This window comes from Pseudoliparis swirei, chromosome 6 (assembly GCF_029220125.1).
Source record: "Pseudoliparis swirei isolate HS2019 ecotype Mariana Trench chromosome 6, NWPU_hadal_v1, whole genome shotgun sequence".
Classification (NCBI taxonomy): domain Eukaryota; kingdom Metazoa; phylum Chordata; class Actinopteri; order Perciformes; family Liparidae; genus Pseudoliparis; species Pseudoliparis swirei.
Genome location: NC_079393.1, coordinates 20,689,654 through 20,713,799, shown reverse-complemented (window position 1 = coordinate 20,713,799; position 24,146 = coordinate 20,689,654). Strand labels below are relative to the sequence as shown.

At 46.5% G+C, this 24,146-nt stretch overlaps 1 protein-coding gene across 1 annotated transcript in view; it reads right to left on the bottom strand.

The window, feature by feature from the left end:
* The window catches only part of tmtc2b (transmembrane O-mannosyltransferase targeting cadherins 2b), a 96,001-nt gene that overhangs the window by 30,944 nt on the left and 40,911 nt on the right, over positions 1-24,146 (bottom strand). The window contains exons 2-5 of the mRNA XM_056416400.1: positions 22,428-23,004; positions 4,576-5,422; positions 2,952-3,066; positions 2,358-2,443 (exon numbers count right to left, since the gene is read on the bottom strand). Coding sequence (XP_056272375.1) covers positions 2,358-2,443; positions 2,952-3,066; positions 4,576-5,422; positions 22,428-23,004 — 1,625 coding nt within the window. The remainder of the gene's footprint in view (positions 1-2,357; positions 2,444-2,951; positions 3,067-4,575; positions 5,423-22,427; positions 23,005-24,146) is intronic.

Below are 24,146 nucleotides of genomic sequence, written 5' to 3'. Positions count from 1 at the left end.
ACATCATAATAGTTTATTTGAGAAATTTCAATCAGGATTTAGAAAACACCACAGCACCGAGACGGCACTGGTGAAAATTACAAATGACCTCTTAATGGCAGCAGATAAAGGACCTCTCTGTCCTGGTCTTGTTAGACCTTAGTGCTGCATTCGACACCATTGACCATGACATCCTGTTACAGAGACTGGAGCAGTCGATTGGCATTTCAGGCACGGCACTAATTTGGTTTAAATCCTATTTATCAGATCGATCTCAGTTTGTATTTGTAAACGATGACGCCGATAACCACCAACGTTAATCACGGAGTTCCACAAGGTTCTGTGCTTGGACCAATTTTATTTACCTTATACATGCTTCCTTTGGGCAATATTATCAGGAAACACTCCATAAACTTTCATTGTTATGCAGATGACACTCAACTATATTTATCGATAAAACCAGAGGAGAGCAACCAACTCTGTAAAATTCAAGCATGTCTTAAAGACATAAAACATGGATGACCTGCAACTTCTTGATGTTAAACTCAGACAAAACCAAGTAATTTTAATCAGCCCTGAGCACCTCAGAGATCAATTATCTGGTGATGTGGATTCTGTAGACGGCATTGCCCTAGCATCCAACACCACTGTAAAGAATCTTGGCGTTATCTTTGATCGGGACTTGTCCTTTAACTCCCACGTAAAGCAAATCTCAAGGACTGCATTCTTTCATCTACGTAATATTTCAAAAATCAGGCACATCTTGTCTCAAAAAGATGCAGAAAATTGGTTCACGCGTTCGTTACTTCGAGACTGGATTACTGCAACTCCTTATTAGCAGGCTGCTCTAATAAATCTCTTAGGTCCCTCCAGTTGATCCAGAATGCTGCAGCTCGTGTTCTCACTAAAACTAAGAAAAGAGATCACATCACTCCTGCACTAGCTGCTCTGCACTGGCTCCCAGTAAAATCAAGAATCACTTTTAAAATTCTTCTCTTAACCTACAAAGCCTTGATTGGTGATGCTCCATCATATCTTAAGGAGCTTGTCGCACCATATTGCCCCACTAGAGAGCTACGCTCACTAAATGCGGACTACTTGTAGTTCCTAGAGTCTTAAAAAGTAGAATGGGAGCCAGAGCCTTTAGTTATCAAGCTCCTCTTTATGGAACCAGCTTCCAATTTCAGTCCGGGAGGCAGACACAGTCACCTGCTTAAGAGTAGACTTAAGACCTTCCTCTTGACAGAGTTTATAGTTAGGGCTGAATCAGGTTTGCCCTGGTCCAGCCCCTTGATATGCTGCTATAGGCTTATAGCTGCCGGGGACGTTTTAGGATGCACTGAGTACCTATCTCCTCTTTTTCTCTCCTTAAGGATGAATTTTCATCTCTCAATCACACGTTACTAACTCTGCTTTCTCCCGGAAGTCCTTGACTTTACGTCTCATGGGGTCATCGGACCCTATGAGACGGCATAGATCCCATCTGCCTGATGGATCGCCTGGGTCGTGGAATTCCTGCTCATGCCTACGCCACTGTCCTGTTGAGACTCCGTCCACTCCTCCTCCCCACCGCCATCTGCCTGATGGATCGTGGAGGTCTCCATCGTGGAATATGCCTACTATGAACTATTCATACACTCTGTCATATTCATTGAATGTATTTTAACTCTAAATCTGTCCTTCTGTACACATTACATCTATTGCATCTGTCCATCCTAGGAGAGGGATCCTCCTCTGTTGCTCTCCTCCAGGTTTCTTCCCTTTTTTTCCCCCTGAAGGGTTATTTGGGAGTTTTTCCTGGTCCGATGTGAGGTTTTGGGGCAGGGATGTCTATGTGTACAGATTGTAAAGCACTCCGAGACAAATTTGTAATTTGTGAAATTGGGCTATACAAATAAACTGAATTGAATTGAATTGAATTGATGATCGGGTGAGATCGCGAGCGATTTGTTCTAATCAACCTGCTGCAGGTGACGGCGTATGAAAAATGTCATTCCAGCGATAGCAGGGGGAAATTCTCACAGTACGCAGAGGAAGAGTCACGAGCAAAGAAGAAGACGCGCTCCTAAAAGGAAATATCAGAGGAAATATCAGACGAGGATATTGCCCGAGGGACGAGGTGAAACGAGAGAGCACCGGCCTGAATTCATGAGAAATGACATCATGCAGTCGCTTGATCCGTCGGCGTGACTCGGCTTTGGAAGCCGGTCCGACGGCCGTGTCGAATGTTGAATTCAGTCGCCGATACCCGCTGCCCTTTGCCGCCCACCCCTCTGCCTCCACATGACCACCGCCATTGTTCACTGTTGCCTGGACACAGCACAGCCACAACCACAAGAGCTGGAGATTGTCGATAAAAATGAAAAAGCTGTACTTACAAGCCAGGGTTGGCCGGCTCCCAATGGCCAGCTTATAGTACTGAAGTGCCTCGGAGAACTTGTTGCTCTCCTGTAGCAGCAAACCACTGGAACAGACACAAGGAGAGACGGTACAGGGAGTTTAGAGCTTTAAAGAAAGAGGAGATGCTTTAAAGTTAAGAGGCCTCTGCGAGGATGAGACTGGAACTAAAGCAGCTGATGCTCGCGAAGAGGAAGATTTAGATCTCAACAATCCACAGACATTTGAGCACACATTGCGTGTCGGCTGAGGATGTTTTGCGTTTCCCCCTCGGGCTACGACGGCATCGTTAATAACCCTGTCAGACCGACAGCCCTCTGGGGAGAACAAGACGAGGCGGCACCTCCTCCGAGAGAGCCGCGCCGATCAATGGACACACACATTGGACATGAGAACATGTCTTTTTGTCCGCATACACACTCTTAGGTCATCGGAACAGCCGAGACACAAAGAGAATCGAGTACTTTGAAAAGCACACCGTGACGTCCACAGAGGCAAAAGAGCGTGAGCATGAAGGATCACGGAAATATAAATAACAACGCAGTAATGTGAAAACAAGAGAGACACCAACTCACAGGTTATACAGCATGTCGGCCATGTTGCTGCGGTAATAGAGGGCGTTTCTGTACGCCTGTTCGGCCTCCTCCATCTCGCCCTGGCTCTTCAAGACATTTCCAAGGTTGCCCCATGCTGACAGGCGACAGCAGAAAAGGTTAATCAGACAAAATGAGAACATCGGAAATGATTTTTTTCCCCAGAATCTCTAAAAGCTGGTCGATTGAAGCGTGAGGAGAGGACGTTTCTGTGACAGGTAATCATTTTCACAGGTTCAGGTTTTTTTTTTTTTTTGTGGTTTACCCTGAAAGAGAAAGACATTAAGGACAAAGACAGACGGGGGAGGTGGTTTGAGCCAAGAGCACCAGTCAATGCTCTGAAAAGAAGACCACCACAGAGCTGTTGGCATTACGGTTTGGAGCTTTTATACGTTGTGTTCAGAGACCACGGGGTGGGAAGACAAACGTATAGGGGAGCAAACAAAAACATAGAATCAATGGATGTAAAATAGTAGCGTCAATGGCTATGAAACATAATTAAAGTGTTACTTTATAGTCTGCACACACTCAACTTGAGTAATGATACAACACAGTGGATATAAAAACAACAGTCATTAAAATAGATAGAGAATAGGCCTAATAAAGTCAGCGTGCACCTGTGGTGTTATATTGTTTCTTCTTCCACACGTATTATTGAATAAGAGGATACAATCCTGGATCTTGTTGCTTTCGTTGACATGCATTTAAAGTGATCAAATATGCAGCGTGCATTTGAGTCGAAAATCTCAACGTCTACGGAATCCCAGAAGAACAGTCGGTGCACACTGAGAAAAGCAGAGAAACCACCCAGGTGTCCTCCATTCATGAATTCACAAAGTGTCTTTTACAGGAACGCTCGCTTCACTCTGAAATTTCACAGTTCAAACAGTCCAACGTGTGTGTCCGTGTTTGAGGTTGGGTTCTGTTAAACTCTCATATTAGCAATTATGAACGTGAGTTGGGGACATTGCTGCAGCTCCGTTTCGGCCTGCCAAAGCAAACAGCTGTCACGCCTCAGCCCTGCTCAGAATTTGAAAGGGAAATTAGCTAACGCAACATGTTCCGCGGTTGCCTTGCGAGTGCCCTGCCCTGCTTCCCCTCCTCAGCAGCTCTGGCAACTTTGCTTTGGATAGAAATGTGTATTCGATGACCTTGAACGTGGAGGCTGCTGAATATGTCATCCTCTCTTCCAGGTGCCAATAGGAGACAGGAGATGGGCTGCTTCCAAGTGAGACAGGGTGGTCTGGTCTCATTAAACAGATTGCATGCTGGCTATAAGAAGGTGTATGGTAAAAGAGGTACAACTCTGTTGTGGGCCTTGGAAAAGAAAATCAAGAGAGTAGAAATCCAGCCTTAAGTAGTACAGCAGACTCATTTTGTCTAGCGAGGCTGAGTGACGAAGAGAAGACATTTTGAAGCAGCTTGACTTTGACTTATTCAGGGCGGCAGCGGCACACGTTATCCTAAAAGCTCCCTCACGATTCTATATGATGGGTGAAAGAGGCTTTTAGTGCTGGAATGTACAAGAGGGCATGACGGGGTGTATGTGCACGTGTGAGTGCGGTCGCTTCCTTCGTGCATGCCGATATGAACGAAGGGGCCTTACCTTTAGCGGGATTGACATAAATCCCCGACTTGTAGAGCATCTCCTCGTTCCGCCAGTCCCGGTTCCTCAAAACAGTTTTGACACCGAAAAGAAGGACGACGGCAGCGCTGCAGTACACCAACAAGGCCCTGGAGGACCTGCGTCGCAGACGGACGTACAGAGACCTCATCCCCACCGCCACCAGCAAGCAAAAGCCCATGCTGGGGATGTAAAGTACTCTCTCGGCTATCACGAACCCCACGTAGAAAAACAAGTTTGTGGCGGGGAGGAACGGGATAGCCAGCAGGCCCAACGAGAACACCACAACGTTTTCAGTGGTGGGCAGTGGAGTCCTGCTCTCGTAGGGCTTCGTGGTACCGTTCTGTGCCGTATGAATGGGAGCGTCTGTGTGGGAATTGTTCAAATGTTCATGATTGCTGTATTGGTAACTGTGCCCATTGCTGTTCCCATTCCTGCCATTGGCGTAGTGGTGCGCTTTGCCATTGGTCTCCTTGCCTTTGGCCGCCTGGTGCGTCCGCAGGCTGAACCAAGCCAGGAAGAGCAACCCAAGATAGAAGAATACGGTGCGAGTGTTCCTCCAATCGGCAAGGCTCCTGATCAAAGGCAGGGCGTCCATGGACCAATCAAAGCTTAGCGTGTCCGGGCAAAGGAGAAGCCAAAAGTTGACGGCAGGCAGGTAGGAAAAGGTTAGCGTCCTGGTGAGGAGGGCGGGCGAGTCGGCTGCCGGGTTGTCGGAGTTGGAGAAGTTGGGGGGTTTGTTACCCATCCAGTAGAAGCGGCCGGCCAACAGGACGGCTCCCCAGGCTGCCAGCGAGAACACGTTCAGCAGCAGGTGGACGTTCTTTCTCTAAAGGACAAAGAAAACACAGAAAAAAGTGATTAAACCCTCAATCCACAGGATCGGAGAGGAGCGACTGTTGCAGAATACATACGTCACATATGGAAGAGTCTAGCTAAACGTTGTTTTCTGGTCGGTCCCAATATTGATGACTCTTGTAATCTTCACATTTACTATGAAACGGGCCTATGGATTGGAAATTGGTAAAAGGAAGGCCTGATTGCACTTCAACTCTCAAGAAAGAAGAAAATAAATTCTGTTTTGGCTGCTGTTCTCAATCAAGAGAGGGAAAAAAAACGGCATGCTGGCTTTTCATTAAAGCTAGAACATTCAGACTAAGTCAATTAATCTATTTTTTATAAACTAGATGACTTCACAGCAGAATTTTCTTTTCACGCACCCATTTCTTTCCCTTCCATGGCCTCCATAAACATCTTAAAACAAGCACAACTCGTTGAACTCCATTCATCTTATTGCCGACTCGATATTAAACACTTTTCCAAAAGCTGTGTCGGAATGCCTGTGAAATATTTATAGTGTGTTTGGTTGTTTAATACTTTGCCGTCAAAGCATTGAAAAATGACTGGACATATTTCCCCGCAGGCAAGTTTTCTTTTTGCTAGGACCAACTGACCTTCCACATTGTGCTCATGTTGGAAATTCTGATGAGAACATGTTTAGCTTTCTCTCAAATCAGCAGCAGAAGCATGCACAGCAATGTCCACGAGCATCCTGCAGCATCCTGCATGAGCTGTGCAGAAATAGGTGCTTCCATTAGTCTCAGGAGTCTGAATATAAATCTCAGGGCATCACAGTCCTCTATTTCTTCTCAGACAAATTGCTTTTCATTACTTACAATTTAAACCAAGGCTACTCTTATTTCAGTGTATGTGATCTTTTCTTCACTTCCACATAGAAAAGGGTATAAACATGTCTCATCTGTGATCATAATCTTCAAATCAACACTGCTATGGGGGTGTACTATTGATTCCCTCGCCTGTCCATTGTTATTTGCAGATTGAATCTGGAAAGAGACATTCAGTAACCTGTGGGGACATCTGCCTGCAAGGCAAACGCGTTGTTGTCTGCTTATGAGCAATCGAACGAGCTGCAGCTCAAGAAATGAATTGAAGTGAGAAATGAGACCGGAAACCCGCGAGATAAAGAGACAACACTGTGACAGCTCATTACAATATCTGCTGTCGTGGTAAATGCCACAGCCCGAAAATACAATGCAATCCAACACAGCGCGTGTGTATACTGACGCGTGATGGAGGAACTCCTCTTCAAAATGTTTCCTTAAGTGCTCGGTAGAGCACCAGGTGCACTTGTGTAGATAAAGCACAACACTGTGGCGCTGCATACACTATTCACAGTAGTTTTTGAAAATAAACTACTTGTATAAGGTCAACTCTGTCAAACTCTTCGCTGAAGGCCTGACAACAACCCGGAGTGCAGTACTTTCTTCAGAATAAGCCACTGCTGAAGAAGATATTCGGTTACTTGGCAACAAAAGGTCACTGTCTCAATCCACATCACCATTTCTCATTAATATGAGCAACTGCCAAAAAGTGTTAGTCATCTTGCAATGCAGAGAGAGTCAAATAATGTATCTTATATAGTAAGAATCAGTAGAGGGCTAGAATGATGAGAAATGATATCAGATTGAGTTCAAAAATAAAGTACTAAATAGGAAAATCAAGGCTGTAATCAATCTACTTTAGCTAGAAACCCACTGTGAAAACAGATGCTCAAACATAAAAAACTAAAGACCAATAAGCTAAGCAGCTGAATACAAAACAACGGAGAAAATAAGAAATAATTGCATTGATCTCAATGTTATTAAAGATTTTTTTTTAAACAGGAAAGTTGCTGACATATGTTGCAATATACAGATACGTACAACTGATATGTTGGTGCAGGGGTCCAAAAATAAGAGAAAAGGGGACTTTTGTAATGTAATCATTTTGATGTGAGTGACTGAAACTATGCCAGTTCAAGTGAAAGCTGAAACAGAAAGCACATGGGTCATAAAGCATTATGTTGAAAGGGTCTAGCAGAAAATAAAATACATAAGCCCAATTTCCTGGTGAACAAAGAATAACAGCATGCCTATCTATCATTTTAATTAGCCCTCGGTGAAACAAAAGAATGCAACATCTATGTTGCTGCTGATTTTGGGAATAACCACTGAGGCATGCTCAAACCAACACAAACACATCTATAAGATCCAGATGAAATAGATGCTTTATGCAATTCCAGAGAAGAGTTTGGCATTTGTTCCCATTCCAGCCGGGAGTCAAATGAGAAGTTCATGATGAATATGAAGCTACAGCTAGCAGATGATTAGCTTAATTCAACACAAAGGATTAGCGTAGGAAAGTCTGGCATATAAACCCTGGAAATATCACAACTTTCCTGTCTGTAGATTTGAGTTTTGCGCATTGAAACAAAGAAGATATAATGGAGGTGAACTCTGTTATCGACAGAGCCAAGCTAGCTAGCTAGCTAGCCGGTGCTAAGAGCTAGCTAGCTAGCTAGCTAGCCGGTGCCAAGAGCTGCCGGCTGCTAGCTGTAGTTTCGGATATATTTATCCTGCAGACGTGAGAGTGGTGTCAAACTTCTGATCTGAATATCTGCAAGAATTGTCACTCCCATAATGTCACACTCCTTCAATACTTTACAAGATGTTATCATCTTGAAGTGTCTTCTCTCCAGTCTGATGTACCGCATGAGGTCTAAAAGTGTGTAAGTAAGGCCTATTGAATTCAACTTTGACAAAACATTTCTTTAAGTGTGAAACAAACTGATATTATTATCCCTGTGGCATTCAAATGTACAACAGGACACAGGGCAGCCCACACTGAAAATCTGTCATCCGAACTATATATGAACTCTTGGTGTGGATGGACGCAGATTCTCCTCTTCAAATCTCAAACACCAGCTTTCAATGTTGCTACACTTTGAGTCGACCCTAAAATCACTGAAGAGGAGGAAACGGAGGTCCTCTGTCGTCCCGATTCATCTCAGCAGGTGAGCATGAACTCTTCAAAGAGATAGAGGAGGCTGAAGCGGTCTGTGAGGTCCGGGGGCTGTACCGTCTGCTGACGTAGCCAGCGAGTCTCGCTGAGCTGGGTTCATGCATCTCAATCACTGCTTCAGGGAGATCTCGCTTGGATTTATGAGGCTCTTCTAAAAACTCTCGAGTCGCCTCTCTGGCCGAAGTGGCTGCTCACAAGACAACCCCCTTAAAGTTATCCGAGCGCACTCTAGAGGAGAGCCTGGAAGAGAAGCCTCGTCTGCTTTCAGAGCCAACGGGTCATCATAAATTGGGTGCGTGCCAGGTTCCCAAAGAGACAACGTTCTGCAAGCCGATTTATTTCGCCGTTTATGGCCAGATTCGTGCAAAGCAGCTTTGTTCCCGCTGCAGTGAGGCCCACCGTCCGAAAAGGGCAACGAAGTGGCACGTGTGTTTCGTGTTTCTGTGTACACACCTCTGAAAGTGCTGACGGGAACCTGCCACGGCTCCCATGCGAGCTCATACCTGGCCCCGAGACAAGAAGATATGACACCACCACCATAACCACATCCACATGTCGATGTGGAGGGCTGAGGCGCCGTTTCCTTCACATTCTTGTGCTGCACTCCCACATTGAGATTCCCCATTTTCATGAAGGTCTTGTCTGTTATCTCTTGAATGAACAAACATGTGCATCCTCGTTAATACACCTGCGTTAAAAGGTGTAGCATTCAAAGAGTTCAATTACCAGCCGGGCAACGGCTCCCTGGTTGCTGTAGTTCTCTTATGAAAAGGGAAAACCAAGGGATTCCAGCTCAGAGTCCTTTGTTTGTAATCCAGTTTAGTCTGAAATAAGTGCCTTAGCACAACCCCGTAGGAGGCTTGAGGTGGGTGGTTTATTTTTTTCATTTTCCTTTTGTGTTTCAGGCGCAATCACTTTTTTACACAGCTTTTAGAAGCCCGGCATGTGAATAAAATATCCTTGGAGATGAAATGCAAAACAGCCCAATTACGGATTCCCTATGTGTGCCTGTGCCGGCTTTTTTTCTCCCACTACACTTTGATTAAGTTGAATTGACTATCTAAAACCTTCTTTTTATTTTATTTTTTTACAGCGATGTGAAGGGTTTGTAGCAAAATGAAGTTGAAAAAAGAGCTCAGAGAGAAATGTGATTAATTAGTTTGGGGAAACTTCTCCCATCTCTGGGTACACACAGGCCTTTTTGCATAATTGGCTGCTGCACACACTCTATTCCATTTTTCAAGAGCATTTTAAGAACAATCCATCACACGACACATCTAACTAGCCCATCAACGTGAACCGCTGTGACTGGCTCACACTCCAGCGAGTTTCCCCCCCTGACAGAATCCTGTGAAAGACGAAGTGGCTGGTCTGACCTATCCCCTCCTCTTCATCATTACTGAGATCAATTGTCTGCAGAGCGCTTTTCATCAAGATCCGGCTCCACATTGATAGACTTGTAATGGAAGTGAAAATGAGCTCAGGGTACCGAGCAGAGAGAAGAACCTCCTTCAAAGCCTTCACGCTCCAACACGCAGGAAGCTCAAATTTGATAACAGCACCAGATCCCCTTAAAAAAAATTTCAAAAATCCTGCATACGTCTTCCTCCGGGTTTGAAGGATGCATATACACTTTGTGTCCGTGTGATGAACCACAAATGCACCACCTCTTCTCCTAATCAGCTCCAGCTGTTGTGATCTGTTCCTCTGAGACGATAAAGAACGTTTGGTTGTAAAATCCTGATTGTTAGCAGGCAAGACAAGATAACAACGTGACTATTGCATTTCCTAACAACGTGTTATGGATAACCAACAGCTGGCACACGTTTTCAAAATGTGATTACGCCTGATAATTTACTCCCACACTCAGAACGTGGAAGCTGTCCCAGTTTGGGCCCATTTCATAACCATTAATGTGACAATAACAGAAGTAAATTCGGTTCCATTTCTGGCAAAATAAGACACTTTTATGTTGTTTTTTTTGAGAGTTAGATGAAAGAAGCAGCAAGTCAAAAGCCCATAATTCAACATGCTATATATCATTTGTTTAATCTGTACAAACAAAGTGCTTTTATGGGGTTATTTCTTGGCTCTAGCTAGGCTAAGCTAACGAACACTCGGCACATGAATACGTGTTTTTCTCAAGATGTGTCACTATTCATTTAAATCTGTAACAGAGTTTTACAGCAGAAAGGCGACAGGTGCACTCACTTGACTCAAAGAGTTTGTGAACACCGAAGAAGTGTCACTTTTTTTTCTTCTTCACGATCTGCTTTATCACCAGAGGTTTGAGCAAATCCAACCTTGAGTCTTTTTAAGCCCCATGCAATGAATTCACATTCCTCAACGTGTCATGCGGCGGAGATAAGCTACGACGTTGCCGTCACCACCAGCAGATAACCCTCTGTGTGTAGGTGCAGTACATAGTTTACTTAAAGCCAAGAGGACAAGTGCTGGGTCGTGGTCCGCATGGTGCGAAAGGTCATGGAGTCAAAGCCCCCAGCTGTAACAGTTTAGCTCCACACCTTCCTTTTTGTTGTAGTTGTTTTCATCCTGTCACTAACTATCATGTAATTCCAGATCCTGCTTCCCAGCTTGTCAATCCAACTCCCCTCACCTGCCTCTGATCCCTCCCTCGTTAGTCCCTCATTCCCTTCACCTGGTCCTCACGCCCTTCTCACCTGCAGCCCATCCCCTCATTAGTCCCTCACTATTTAGCTCCCTCACTTCCACTTGTCCTCTGCCAGATTGTCTTGTGTTTTTCCGACCAAGCCCTCGAGCGTTCCATAGTTTGATTGTTCTATCTGTTCCGATTTTGACGACACTTTCAGTCAAGATTCTTTATTTGAATTATCTGTCTCCTGAGTCGTGCATTTGGGTCCACCCTAATCCCGTCGTGACACCAGCGCACCGCTCATGCTTAAAGCTGTTAACCCCTATGAACCCATCAGAAAGACCACAGTGGTCTGGCAGATAGCCGGCACACAAAGATGGGAGAGGGCGAGGATCTGCCTCAGAAACAGCAAAGCCCTGGAGAAAAACAACCAGCAATGAGCAGGAATCCATTGGAGATAAGAAACCGCCGACTATTGACTGAGATGTGTGGGACCACATGGAGGTTTGGAGAAAGTGTGAAAGAGAGCGAGAAGGGCAACACCAACCAGTATGTGGTGCTGGATGAACGCCAGTCAGGTTAGGTTTCTGTGCAGAGTGTGAAAAAGAGCAAACATTTCTCTTCCAAGTTCTACTGGCCATCTCCAAAGGCCTACAGCGAAGGAATGAAATACAACTTTAAAAGGTTTGAATTCAAATGTCTGGACGAAAGCAAACAAATTGGAGCGAGAACATTTCCAACCAAGACGTTGTCAAAACACGCCAGCTCCAGCTCTCTCGGTCAGCTTCTATTCACCATAATCATTGAGCCAACACGGGATCCGTTTCTTTTTCAACCTTCGCTCGACTTCCCAGCTCGTCTCACTCTAACACACACTTATTTAAGATGTCCCAATCACGCTGCAAAATGCCTTGTTTTCATGCTGAAGCCAGATGATCCTTGTTTAGGGGTCAGGAAAGGTCACCCTTTCCCAATGCCAAAATCAGAGTACATTTATTTTGTCATCAGTGGCAATCAGGCGTCTATAGATTTATAACGGCAGAGGAAAAACATATCTCGCTCTGTCTACCAGAGGTAGTGGCTCTAGAGGAGATGAAAGCTGAACTTCTGGTTGAGTTTAACTGGAGAAGTGTGCTGTAGGTAGGCAGGAGGACGATGAAGGAGGGCCCGAGGCAAGGAACACAAACAGCTCATCGATGGAAAGTCTTACGCTTTGCCAAGTTCTCCTCCGCCGCTGCTGAGAGTTGAGTTGATAAAATGTATGAAAAAGCCTCAAAACGTCTCACTATATTTTCCAAAAGTCTCAACATGAAGTTCAACTCAGGCACCAACTCTGTCCGTGAAAACAAAAAACACCCATTCCACTTAGTTTGATGTCATTTTTCAAAGCGCGTTTGCCAGGTCACACAACCCCATCAAGGTCACATGACCCCATCAAGGTCCCACCAACTCATCATGGTCATGCTTTGTGATTAAGCGGAGGAATTGAAAAGCCCTGAAGAAGTGACTCTGAATCCATCTTCCCTTCGTACTCGTACAAACTGAAGTCCCATAGGGGAAAGTGTCGGGACGACCAAACAACAGAATAAGCACACAATGACAATGGAAAACCAAAGTCAACTCGAAACCCCATTCACATTTCATAAGGCGTATTTATTTAGTGAAACCACCGTCATGGTTTGAAAAATAAACGGATTCTTCCTCATTTCTGGTCTCACCGTATTCTTTTGAGGGGTTCAACTAGACTGTGCGACCACGACTGCAAATGTAATGTGACAACATTCGGATTCAAGTTGTGCGGCGGGGGATGAAATGCGGGTCGGGGAGATGTGCTTTACGCTCCACGCGGCTCACGGACCTTCTGAAGCATTTTGCCAGTCTCCAAACGAGATTAGTCGTGTCCGCGCATGGATTCCCAGTCATTACGATGCATTTGGGAGATCAGCGCCATTGCATTGCAGCGTGCAGAGCGGCGGTAAGCTACTCCGGGACGTGCATGAATGAGACGCACAAAGCCGGATCGGGAGTCCAGAGCTCAGCGGATGAAATGTCATTGAAATGTCAGATGCTGGGAATAGAAAATTGCTCCGATTGCACATTTGCTGCGAACCTCTTTTTGAAAATAGCTCTGTGGTGTGTCACATTACGTTGACCGCCACGTCTCAGCGACAGCGTGCGCTTTGTTGCCGTTTACACTGGCCAGTAACGAGCACAGCGGGGCCTCGGGAGACGGAGAAAAGACGACTTGTGGCGCGCGATAATGACAAACTGCAGAAACAACCGTCGGACACAAAGCAGTCACATTCAAGAGTCACCGTCAGATAATAGCGAGACATTTGTTTTGGCCAACGGAACCGCGTTTTTTCGAGGATAATTGACGACAGATCTAAAGACAGAGGAAGTGTCTCTGTGAGAAACAAGAAGACAGCCACACGACTGTTAAACTGCTATAGTCGATATGGTTCCAATACAACAATGGGAGAGCAACGTAACGATGGGAAAGGGTTCGTTTGTAATGACTTTCACGTTCTAGCTTCCCCCAGCAGAGGCTCTACAGAGAGTTATGGCTTCATTGTTCGGCTGCCTGACGCCGAACTTCACTCTTGTTTCACTCTCACCTTTCTCAATGTGTCGGGCTCCAAAAGACCACTTTGTACCGGTTCAGACAGAAATAAAGACGACACGCACGTACAGATGGTGCCGTTCTTTATCCGAAATACAATTAAAAACACGGAGGCTGTCTCGGAATATCCACCAGTCAGAATACCAAAAAGGGCACCGCTTGAATTATAAAAAAGGGATGGAGCCATGGATCCAAGTCGTAAAATCATGAAAGCCACGGGATTACTTTAATTGGTAGTTGTCAGCAGAGACGGTGAATCAAAAATAGAGAGAGAGAGAACCGACAAAAGGGAAGGAGCCAGAGACATGCAGCAGAGAACCAGAGAACCCTTTCATGTTGCGGGAGAATGCCGGCAGACCTCTTTCTGTGGGTCTCTGGGCCTCCACATGTCTCCACGCAGACTCGAACCCCCCACAAGGGGAAGATAACTCATCTCTACACTGGTATGCCCCGAGATTACCAATGAATCTGGGCACCGAGAGGAGGATCTCCCAGATGTGCTGGTGTCGAAATCAAGCACGTCTACGTCTCCTTCATGTGCAACATTCAATCTTAGTGCGACAAGACCGTGACTGCTTTTGTTGTTGTTTACAGCCGGGATATTAATGAATTATTCATCCTCAGTAGCATGTCATGATGGAGGTATAACAAGATCTGTGAATATTAGTTATATCATCCGTCTGGAAGTGAGCGAGCCTTGATCACACATAAAGACAGGAGCTAATCAACGAGAGTCCCTCGGTAATAATGAATTTATTTTTACAGATCCTATTGTTAAGCAGGACTATTTCTACAATTTGGCATCCGTGTTTACAACCGGTAGACTGTCCCGCGTGGCTTCGCTTTACGGCCGCGATAATCACTCCAATGTGTCACAGAGGAGAAATTATAATTGGGCGTGGGCCAGAGTCTATTTAGTCCACACGGTCGACCGAGCGTTCAAAGACGAGAACTGCAACTCTGCAGTTAAAGGAGGAGGCATTCGAAAACAATTAGACAGCGCTGTGGGAGGGGAAGGAGCCGGAGAGCAGCGCTCCATCTTTCATGGCTTGCATGCCATACGGATTAAGATATCGGTGGAAAAGAAATAGACGCGTTTGCACATTTGGACTGGAGGAGCATTTTGGAGAATGCGGACCAATCGCTTCGCAGCGTTGTTATTCCAGCTTCACAGTGCCGTCTTTGTGTTCTCACAGGAGAGACACGCTCTTGATCAAAACATCATGCCTGGATGAAGAGGATGAAAATAGATATTAAATACACACGCTGTTCCTACCAGGCAGAGGCACCGACATGGTGGATGACTTTTTAATAATTCCTGAATTTTCGTCTTCTTTGGGAATATTTGATGTCACTTTTTTGTCACACATATGTGCCTTTGTTTAATTCTAATGTTTTACTTGAGACGCCTTCCTCACGAACGCATATGGAACACAGATGAGGGACATGGACAACGTAAATACCAAAACTAACATAAATTATTCGTTTTTTTTTTTATATCACCATTTTCATGTAAAAATAAATAAAAAGAGCCTTATATGTCTCTTTAATCAAACCATTGTATTGAACCCACTGGTACAGATCTAAGGTGTACAGCACTAAGTGACAACAATACTATTCATGTTGGAACAAATGCATTTGTAAAAAACATCATTGCATATTTCACAGCTGCTCAGAGAAGAACCTCGATGACTAATTGATGTGCATGTTTAATAAACGGTCAAAGCTCCAGCTCATATTTATATCTATTCCCTGGCTGTATATCCTAAAATAGAGCATCTGGTGACCAACCGTCAAAGACGAGAGGAATATCACGCTGCAGCGGTCTCTCCCTTTCTCTCCCCCGCTCGGTCCCTTGGGCCCTCATCCATTAGGGTCCCTCCTCTTCATCACACTGTTGCTGCGTGTCTCTCGCACATGGACCGTCAGCGCCCACGGCGATGACAGCACCTCTGCTGGGAAACGCAGCGCGCACTAGGGGGATTTCTGCCGTGCTGCCTTCAGGAGCCTGTGCCAATACGGGATGCGACGGGACGATGCACGAGAGAATCTGCCGACAGCCGTCCATTTTGGTTCCCTTCCCCTTTTGTTTGTTGAAAGTGGCCGTTTGCCCGCTCCACATATGGATGATTACATTTATTTAACTTGTCAATCAGGAAGATTTTGCCAGCAGTTTCTAGTTTATTGGCTGTCTGGTTATGTTTGTTTTGAAAGGGGAATTCCTAAAAGACATATTTACTGTACTAAATAAACAAACGACGAGCATGAGAGGATTCCCAAGAGGTCTCCAAACCTGTCATGAAGCTTTGGGCTCTTCCAGTTTTCATGTGCATCTCGTCGTCGACATAACCGCAACTCACCAAACATCTCAAAAATAAACTTCTGATTTTGTGCACCGTGTGAAATGAGGTATTTCTTCTAAAGAAATACTAATTAAAGTAAGAAGACGTACATGAAGAAGAAAGAAGAGAAATACTTAAATATAGATGTATTCCAAAATGACACGCCATGTCCACATGAAGACTATTTTTACTGGTACAGGAGCTGTAATGCCGTTCTAGATGACCGATGTCAGTTTATTTTGTGCAACCATAAAAAAGGAGCCGTGAATAGAAACAATGGTCAGCAACTGAAACAAAGGCCCACATTATATTTCACTTGTGTTGCAGCTCTAAACTCTAGTTTAGTATCTATGGAAGAGCAGGTCCGATGTGGTGCAGAGAAAGATGTGAATACAAAACATAAAAAGACACTGGAAGCACGTCTCAGTGAATCAAATGAGGTGATTCTCTTCACCGGGAGTTATTGGCCGTAATACTTCTGTGTGAATCATGTATGCCTTTGTGGAAGCTAAATGATTCAGAGGAAACCAGCAAATCTATACGCGTCTCCATTAAGACGTTCCTTCCCGGGAGCTTGCATAACATGCCACGATGGCTTCACAGACACGCTATGAAAAGAACGGGGTGCACAATCATCTCCAGCGGGAAGCCGAGCGAGCGCGCCGCGTTAAATATATTCAGCCCTGAATATATGCGCTCGGCACATTTTACCCCGCGGCGAGACGTTCGCGGGTCGAAAGAGCGGCTCCATCGTCTGTGTTTGGAATGTCTTCCCTCTTACCCCGCTACTCCTGTACAGGGTGAGAGAGTTTCTTCCAGACGAGAGACATGGAGGATGTTTCAAAACTCATTTCATGGGAGTGGTTTGACTGTCTGCTAAGTGTGAAGCTAGTAGCGGTTAGCTTAGCTTAGCATAACGAGTGGGAACTGGGGCTATCTCTTCCCTGTCTAAAAGGTACCAACATCTGCATACCAGCTCAAAATGACGACCGGACGCCAGGCTAGTTTTTAAGCCCTCCGTTTCCATTCCTTGCACTAAAATAACTGCTTAATATTTACTGAAAGTCAAACAACCTAAACGTCTGCGGCCTGAATGTCGTTCCATTGTGGACGCGTCCCGACCCGGAGCGGTGGTGTGTATCCCCGTGTGAGGGGCAGGGGGCTCTAGCTGAGCCCACCGGGCCCGATCCATCACACGCTGACGGGAGCCATTAGAGCACGGAGGAGCATCTGTGGAGCCCCAGGTAAGAATGTATCAGCTGGGCAGCGATTCCTTTTAGCGCATCTCATACACAGCAAGGGTGTGTGGGCTCGTATTTCGTATATACGGGGTCTATACGGAGTGTAAACTGGCGCACACACACGTGCACTTCTCACATTTGCCCTCGCCAGCTCCACGACACCTGAGCTCTCCCACACACACACACACACACACACACTAAAAGCAGTGACCTTGCACTAATACACAAAGTGTGAACAGAAAATGTGAGGTGTGAAAAGATAAACTGTGTAAGCTCGACATTCACAGACTGCCAGCTGGGTCCCGTCCCAGATTTTGGAAAATCAATTCCCAGCGTCACCGGACGTGAACAAAGAGAGATCACAGAGGAGCACCTCGAGTTTCCCTGGAGACGCATCTGAGTCCCTCGTGTGCTCGGCAGATCCTGATGGATGGACAGCTTTGTCGTTACATCACCAGGATTATTCCTCTGTATCCAGTTTACACTTTCAAAAGCATCACATTTCTAGCATTGCGTCTTCAAAGGGTTGGAGCGTGTCCCGGTCCTGGACGGAGTGTCAGCCCCTCTGGGAGTGCCGCGTGTCGCACGGCACCGGTGTGTTCACACAACTCACGAGCATCCCGTCTCTCTGGGTAGTGACGTGGACCCGGAGCGGAGCGGTATGTGGGCAGCAGTCAGTGCGTTTACACGATGGTATAATTCAAATCTTGCTTTAGTCGGACTATGCTATCTTTTGGGGGATCTGCTATTATCCCAATATTCATGGCAGTGAGTAATTCGAATCATTGGCCGAAAGCATGTCATATCCGATACGATAGGTGGCGCTGTTTTCATTACAACTCGTGGTGATGCAGCCATTTCCGCTTGACCTCTTCACCACTACCAACATCAACATTTCGAGAAAGATGGCGAACAGAGAGCAAGGCGAAGCTACATCCCTCGACTATTCTTGCATGATGTTAATAGTGACATTATCGTCTCTTTCGACTCTTTCGACTTCCGGGTCACGACATGGGAGGGAGGAGGGCGGCGGGATCTCAAGCATGCGCAAAGACGCAAAGTCCAGTTCCTAATCCAATTCACCGTTACATGCCGCGATAGTCGAATTATCAACCGGATCGGATCGAGTTGTCCAGGGGTGTTCATCGGATCGTAGTCGGACCGCACATAATCGAACAAAGGTATTTACATGAAACGGATAATTCGATTTCAGTCCGACTAAGCCAGTTATTCGAATGCATGTAAACACGGTCACTGTCAAACACAAGAGGAATGGATGCTCTGACTCAATAAAGCGGAACATTCAAGAAAAAGAAAAAAAAGCAGTCGAGATGTAGCGGGAACGTTTACGTTGAATTAGAGAATGCTTTTCCCGGCCCTCAACTGTCCAAACATTTACATTTTAACGGGAAACTAACAAAGAAAGAACACCTCGGTCCTCGGAACGGACACTTTATTGCAGCAGGACGTGAAATAAACAACGATCTCATGGAAGAGCGTTCCTTCCGACACTAAATTAGGAGCTCTAATTGCGTTTCAGTATCTCTCATCGAAAGAATGAGCCCATTACTGAGCAGGATGGCGGTCTCGTAAAAAGAGCACGTTTTTTCCACATTTATCGTGGTAACGCCGCACACTCGCGACTGCCAACACCATTACACTTGGGGAGTCGCTCGGTGCACGAGAACATATGGCCGCGAGGGCTTTAATCTGGAGAGCATCACCACCGTAGAGCTCGGCTACAGTAAACAATTTAATGATGCCTTTTTTCCACATTTGAAGACGGCATATGTCTTAGTAATAAGCGACCGTAAAGCTGTAGACTTACACTGACTCTCCACACTGTGTATGTGCTGGGGGGTTCACACACACACACACACACACACTAATGACTCGAGGAAGGAGAAGGAAGCGGCTAATGTTTGCTGAAAGGTAGAGAGGAGATTACGTGTCGTAAAACGTTGAGTTGCAAAGTCAGTGCGGGCGGATTCTGTACCGACGAGGTGTTTTGTGAGCGTACGTTCATAAAAGAGCAGAGGGGTGACACGGATTGATCTAAAGGGCACTATATGTTGTTCTTAGAAAGGTTATTCCAGCACGCTAAAGGTTGCACCAGATCTCTTAATAACAGCTTCTTCCAGAGTCGGGATGTCGGAGGATGCCGGAGAGCTTTGACTGCAGCGCCACCCGTAAACCCAACGTGTGCTTATTCACTTACTGTCCAGGCACGATTTCCTCTCTCACCACTTCTCTTTCATTATCCTCCTGTCGCACTAACATCAACCAGGACAGAAATAGTCCTAAACTTGTATTAGCTTTCACGCTGAACGCATTTATGTAATCTATTGGGGAATATAAAGAAGACATGTGTCTAATCTGTTGTATATATATGGATGTGTATTACCCGGGGACTATTACATTTGATAAATTGGATCCATGTCAGCTCTGAAGTCGCCACACAAACAAATTAGAGTCTACTCACACTGACAAGGAATTCAAATACAGCATCTCAATATGTCTCTTTTCACCCGATTACGTCTTTGATTTCGCTCTTTAAAAAGTTGTTTTTTTCCCTTTTCCCTCAGTTTATTTTTGCACGTGATTAATTGGAGCGAGCGCTTTTCCGATGCGCATCGCATCACCAATAAACTCGGATAATATCCGCGCATCGCCTCTTTCCCTCTGGATTTTTATGCAGAGAGCTCTTAAAGTCGTGATGAAATGAGTTACAAGCTCCGAGTCTCGCCTGCCCGCAACCTTCAAACCGCACACGGACACCGTAACGACAAACGGGAGATTTGCAGCAGATATAAAACTCTAATGTAATCGACTGTGCGCCGCGATCAGATAAGCGGACCCCCCCCCCCCCACCCCCATTTCAGCGTTTCCAAACGCTAAATGTCAAACGACTGCGGCTGAGTGGGGAGCTTGGAAATGGAGAAATAAAACAACGCAGCCCACTGTGGCTCGTCAGTCCGGCAAAACAACGGGTTTCATGTCCTCAAACAAAGAAACACGGTGACAGACGCCTGCATACGCTTCTGTGCGTCTCCTTTTTTCTGCTGCTTTCGCCTTCACGAGCCACGTGTTCAGCACCCGGTGCATCTGAAATCCAAACTTCAACCGCATTTATTTCCCACCCAAATGTTCACGCAGGCGGTCGATAGGCTCGAGTGAAGGAAGCCACTCCCTCCGCGCATCAACAGTCAAAGTGACGGCCTCCCTCGAGGGAGACAAAGGGAGACGGATGGGCGCACCCGAACACACAAATCCACGATCGCAGAGCAGCGTCGCGCTGAAACCTCCCGAGTCCACAGGAGTGACGAGCTGGTGACAGCTCTCTGTGTGCTTCCTCTGTGAGACTAAATGACAACTGTCAACTTAAAGTCTCATACGTGTAATAAGGAAGGAGCCGTATGCGGCTCGAGTCTCTCTCTTTGCAGCCGTCTCTCCACAGAAGGAAAAACTGTTCTTTTGCAGAGGGTTTCCAAAAAATGCCCGACAACCCACGCAGTTCCTCATTCGTCTTCTCAAAGCAAAGTGCAGTGACCCTTTGCGAGTAAGACAAAAAAGTCTCTTTTTCCCTCGACTCTCGTGTGTTGGTTTGGATGTGTCATTACACCAGCGATGAGGCCAAATCACATTCAAATGTGCTTTTGAAATATTGATATTTGCAGTGTTTGGAAATATCCACAAGATAGAGAGAACACATCTGATACAACATGTAATCTGATTGAAACATGCACACAACAAATTTAAATACTTGCTATTTGATCACTGTATATCTTATTGTGCATTATCAATAAAGTGTATAAAACCCTTTTTTTTTAAGATAGACAACATCTCTACGCAAACAAACACAAAAACTTGACTTATTATTATTATTGACCTTTCCACGTGCAACTGCACACACTTCCTTCAAGGAACATTTGAAAAGACGTCTTGAATTGTGTTTCATGGAGTTCCTTGTTGCCTTTCTTATTCCACCGGAGAAGAAAAAGAAGTCGCCAGCCCGTTCTGCCAATTCAGTTAACCGCGATGGCGAGCCGTCAAAGAGATCTGCGCGGCTCGCTCCACGCCAGTGTAACTATCTGCCAGTCCGTTTCTTTTTTCCTTCCCCAAAAACACTTGGATCAGCAGGCTTGGTGGATTTTCAATCAAAAAGTTGCAAAACTGTCAGCTATGAGGCATCATCTCCCTCGGCCCTCTTGGCCCCGTTTCCTCTTTAGTCTAGCCAAGCCTGACAAGCCATTAGAAGGCCTGTCTGCCTGCAGCGATGGATGGGCCCGACTCCAGAGGACACGGGGACGCAGATAAGGCTTAAATCACGAGGAGACGGCGCGCAGGGCAGTTCACAATATGCTGAGCAATGAATAAACCATATTCTCTCTTTGTTTCCATCTCTGAGTGTCTCTCTTGGTTTTAGCCGCCCCCCCCCCCCACCACACAACATATCTCAAAGTGTTGTTGTCTGCTGGGGCGTGCCGGAGAGCCGCCCTCTCATTGGCTGCTCCGGAGCCCTTTTGTCACATCTTGTTGAATTTGTTGTGATGGCTCGAGAGTTGTGGACGAGACAGCAAGCGGTGAATACTTGTGATAGGAGCTGTTGGGGGAGGGCTACTTAATAATAGCTAAATGCTTCAAAAGCAACAAGAACATATTAAATGGCCAACACTTTTGCAATCTCAGCCTTTTCTTTTGCAAGTTAATATTCAAGCAAAAAAAATACATATATCCACATGTACGTTTAGTCCTGAGGCTGAACAGATTCATATTATGGTTTTTTTATTCAAGCAATAAGTTTCCTCCTACCGACGACTATAATGATTTTTCATTATGATAATGATCAATCAGATTACCTATATGCATTACTAAATAAAGTAAAAATGCATTAGTTTGACTATAAAACAGCAGCAGTGTGTGTGTTCCACAATAATCGGAGCTGAATGTCACAGCCGTGCATACATTCGCAAATGTTTTGTGATGAAAAGCTAACAAAAAAACCACATATAGTGCTCCCACAGGGACACACACCTATACACACACACACACACACACACATCAGCTTTCCAACGCCGTTTGTCCTATCCTTGCGAGTCAGATGATCGGTATGGAAAAGAAGCATCGCCGGGAGGCGAGAACAAACCACTTACCTTGTAGAGGAGCGAGACGACCTGCCGCAACTTGAGCTTGTGGAAGACGCAGACGTCGTACAGCGCCGACACAGCCAGGACGGTGACGCCGAGCTCCTTCCACAGCATGCTGCATGCGGCGCAGACCAGGCTGCCCAGGAACCAGGCGGCGAGGCGCCAGGGCCCGGCGCGGCCCCGCAGCTCGCAGTGGCGCGTGTAGCACAGCAGGGACAGCAGGAAGAACAGGGCGGCGCCCTCGTCAGCCCGGCCCACCACGCCCGCCACCGCCTCGGTGTGGATGGGGTGCGAGGCGAAGAGGAGGCCGGCGAGCAGGCTCCACGGGCCCCCGCCGAGCAGCAGGCGGGCGAGCGAGGTGAACAGGCCCGTCACGGCCCCGTGGAGCGCCACGTTGACCAGGTGGTAACCCCAGGGCTCCAGCCCACCCACGGCGTGGTTGAGGCGGAAGGAGAGGGTGCAGAGCGGCCTGTAGGACTTGTGGCTGCCGCTGTGCGTGAGGAAGGTGCCCCAGAAGTCATCGTAGAAGATGTTGGTCCAGGGGGTCTCGGGAAGCAGATCCTGATTGGTCTTGATGGCGCGGCTGGAAGGAGAACGGAACAATGAGCGGTGAGGAAAATTGACTTTTGGAGACATTGCTGTGTTTGTGTCAATTCCATTATCGCCACACTGCTTCACTGCCTGACCACCAGCGCTCTGCCATGTTCAATAAAACGCCACATGTGAGTCCAGTGTTTATGGTGTGTGTGTGTACAGCGAGAAAACACGACTTGCTGCGAGATGAGACTTTGCATTTGCCGACGGCTTCGCCCCCCCAGTGTGGTCGCCTGGCATTCGCCAACAGGACAGAGGGTGAGCTTCAAGCGCCGGGCTGCTTTGCCACAGCTCTTCTTCCAGCAGTGGAATCCGCGGGGGTTTAAAAGCAAGAGCACCACACCCCGGAGCCACAAACAAAAAACGGGGCGCGTGGTAGGGGAAGGCCGCGTTGGCAAAACGCAGCTCGGAGAGAAGGTGTCGTGTGGCGGGCGGCAGTCGACATGGCGGCTCGCAGTTTGTCCGGGGACGAAGCAGAGAGCCGTGTCCGCGGTTGAGGACATTTCCGCCAGGCTTTCTTGGCAGCCATGGCCACTAAGTAAGGGGTTAGTTTGACCTCCTCCCTGTCAGGCATGAACCCGCGTGACCTCGCCTAACGCTGCTACATTTAGCCGCAAGCTGCGAGTGTCAGCGGCTGAGTGAGACGGACAAAAGGGGTCAAGGGAGGTGAGGTGAGCTGGGGGGGGGGGGGGGAGGGAGATATTGGGGGAGGGACATGGTGGTTGGCAGGAGCAGAGCCATTGTAATTAAAGGTGTGATGGATGGGGCATGGCCCGTGATAACAAGCCAGGTGCGCCGGGTTGCGATGTGTCCTCACGGCGGTCACTATTAAATCTCAATCCGTTCAAAGAGAGACGGGTGGAGGAGGAAGGAGGGAGGGAGCCAGACGAGAAGGAAATCGACTTATTTTCTTGTTTTATCCATGTTAAAAAATAATGCCGATGTGAGGAAAATGAGAAAGAAGAAGAAGAAGAAAAGCGTATCCCGTATCCCTCAGCTGCTCTGAAGCAGAACACTTTACTTTGGTAACTGAAACCTCTCACTACCAGAAAAAGGTGATCAGAAATAGCCCCTCCAAGGGAAAATAAATACTACCTGGCCTTGGGATGTTGGAAGAGGCAAATGATTAAT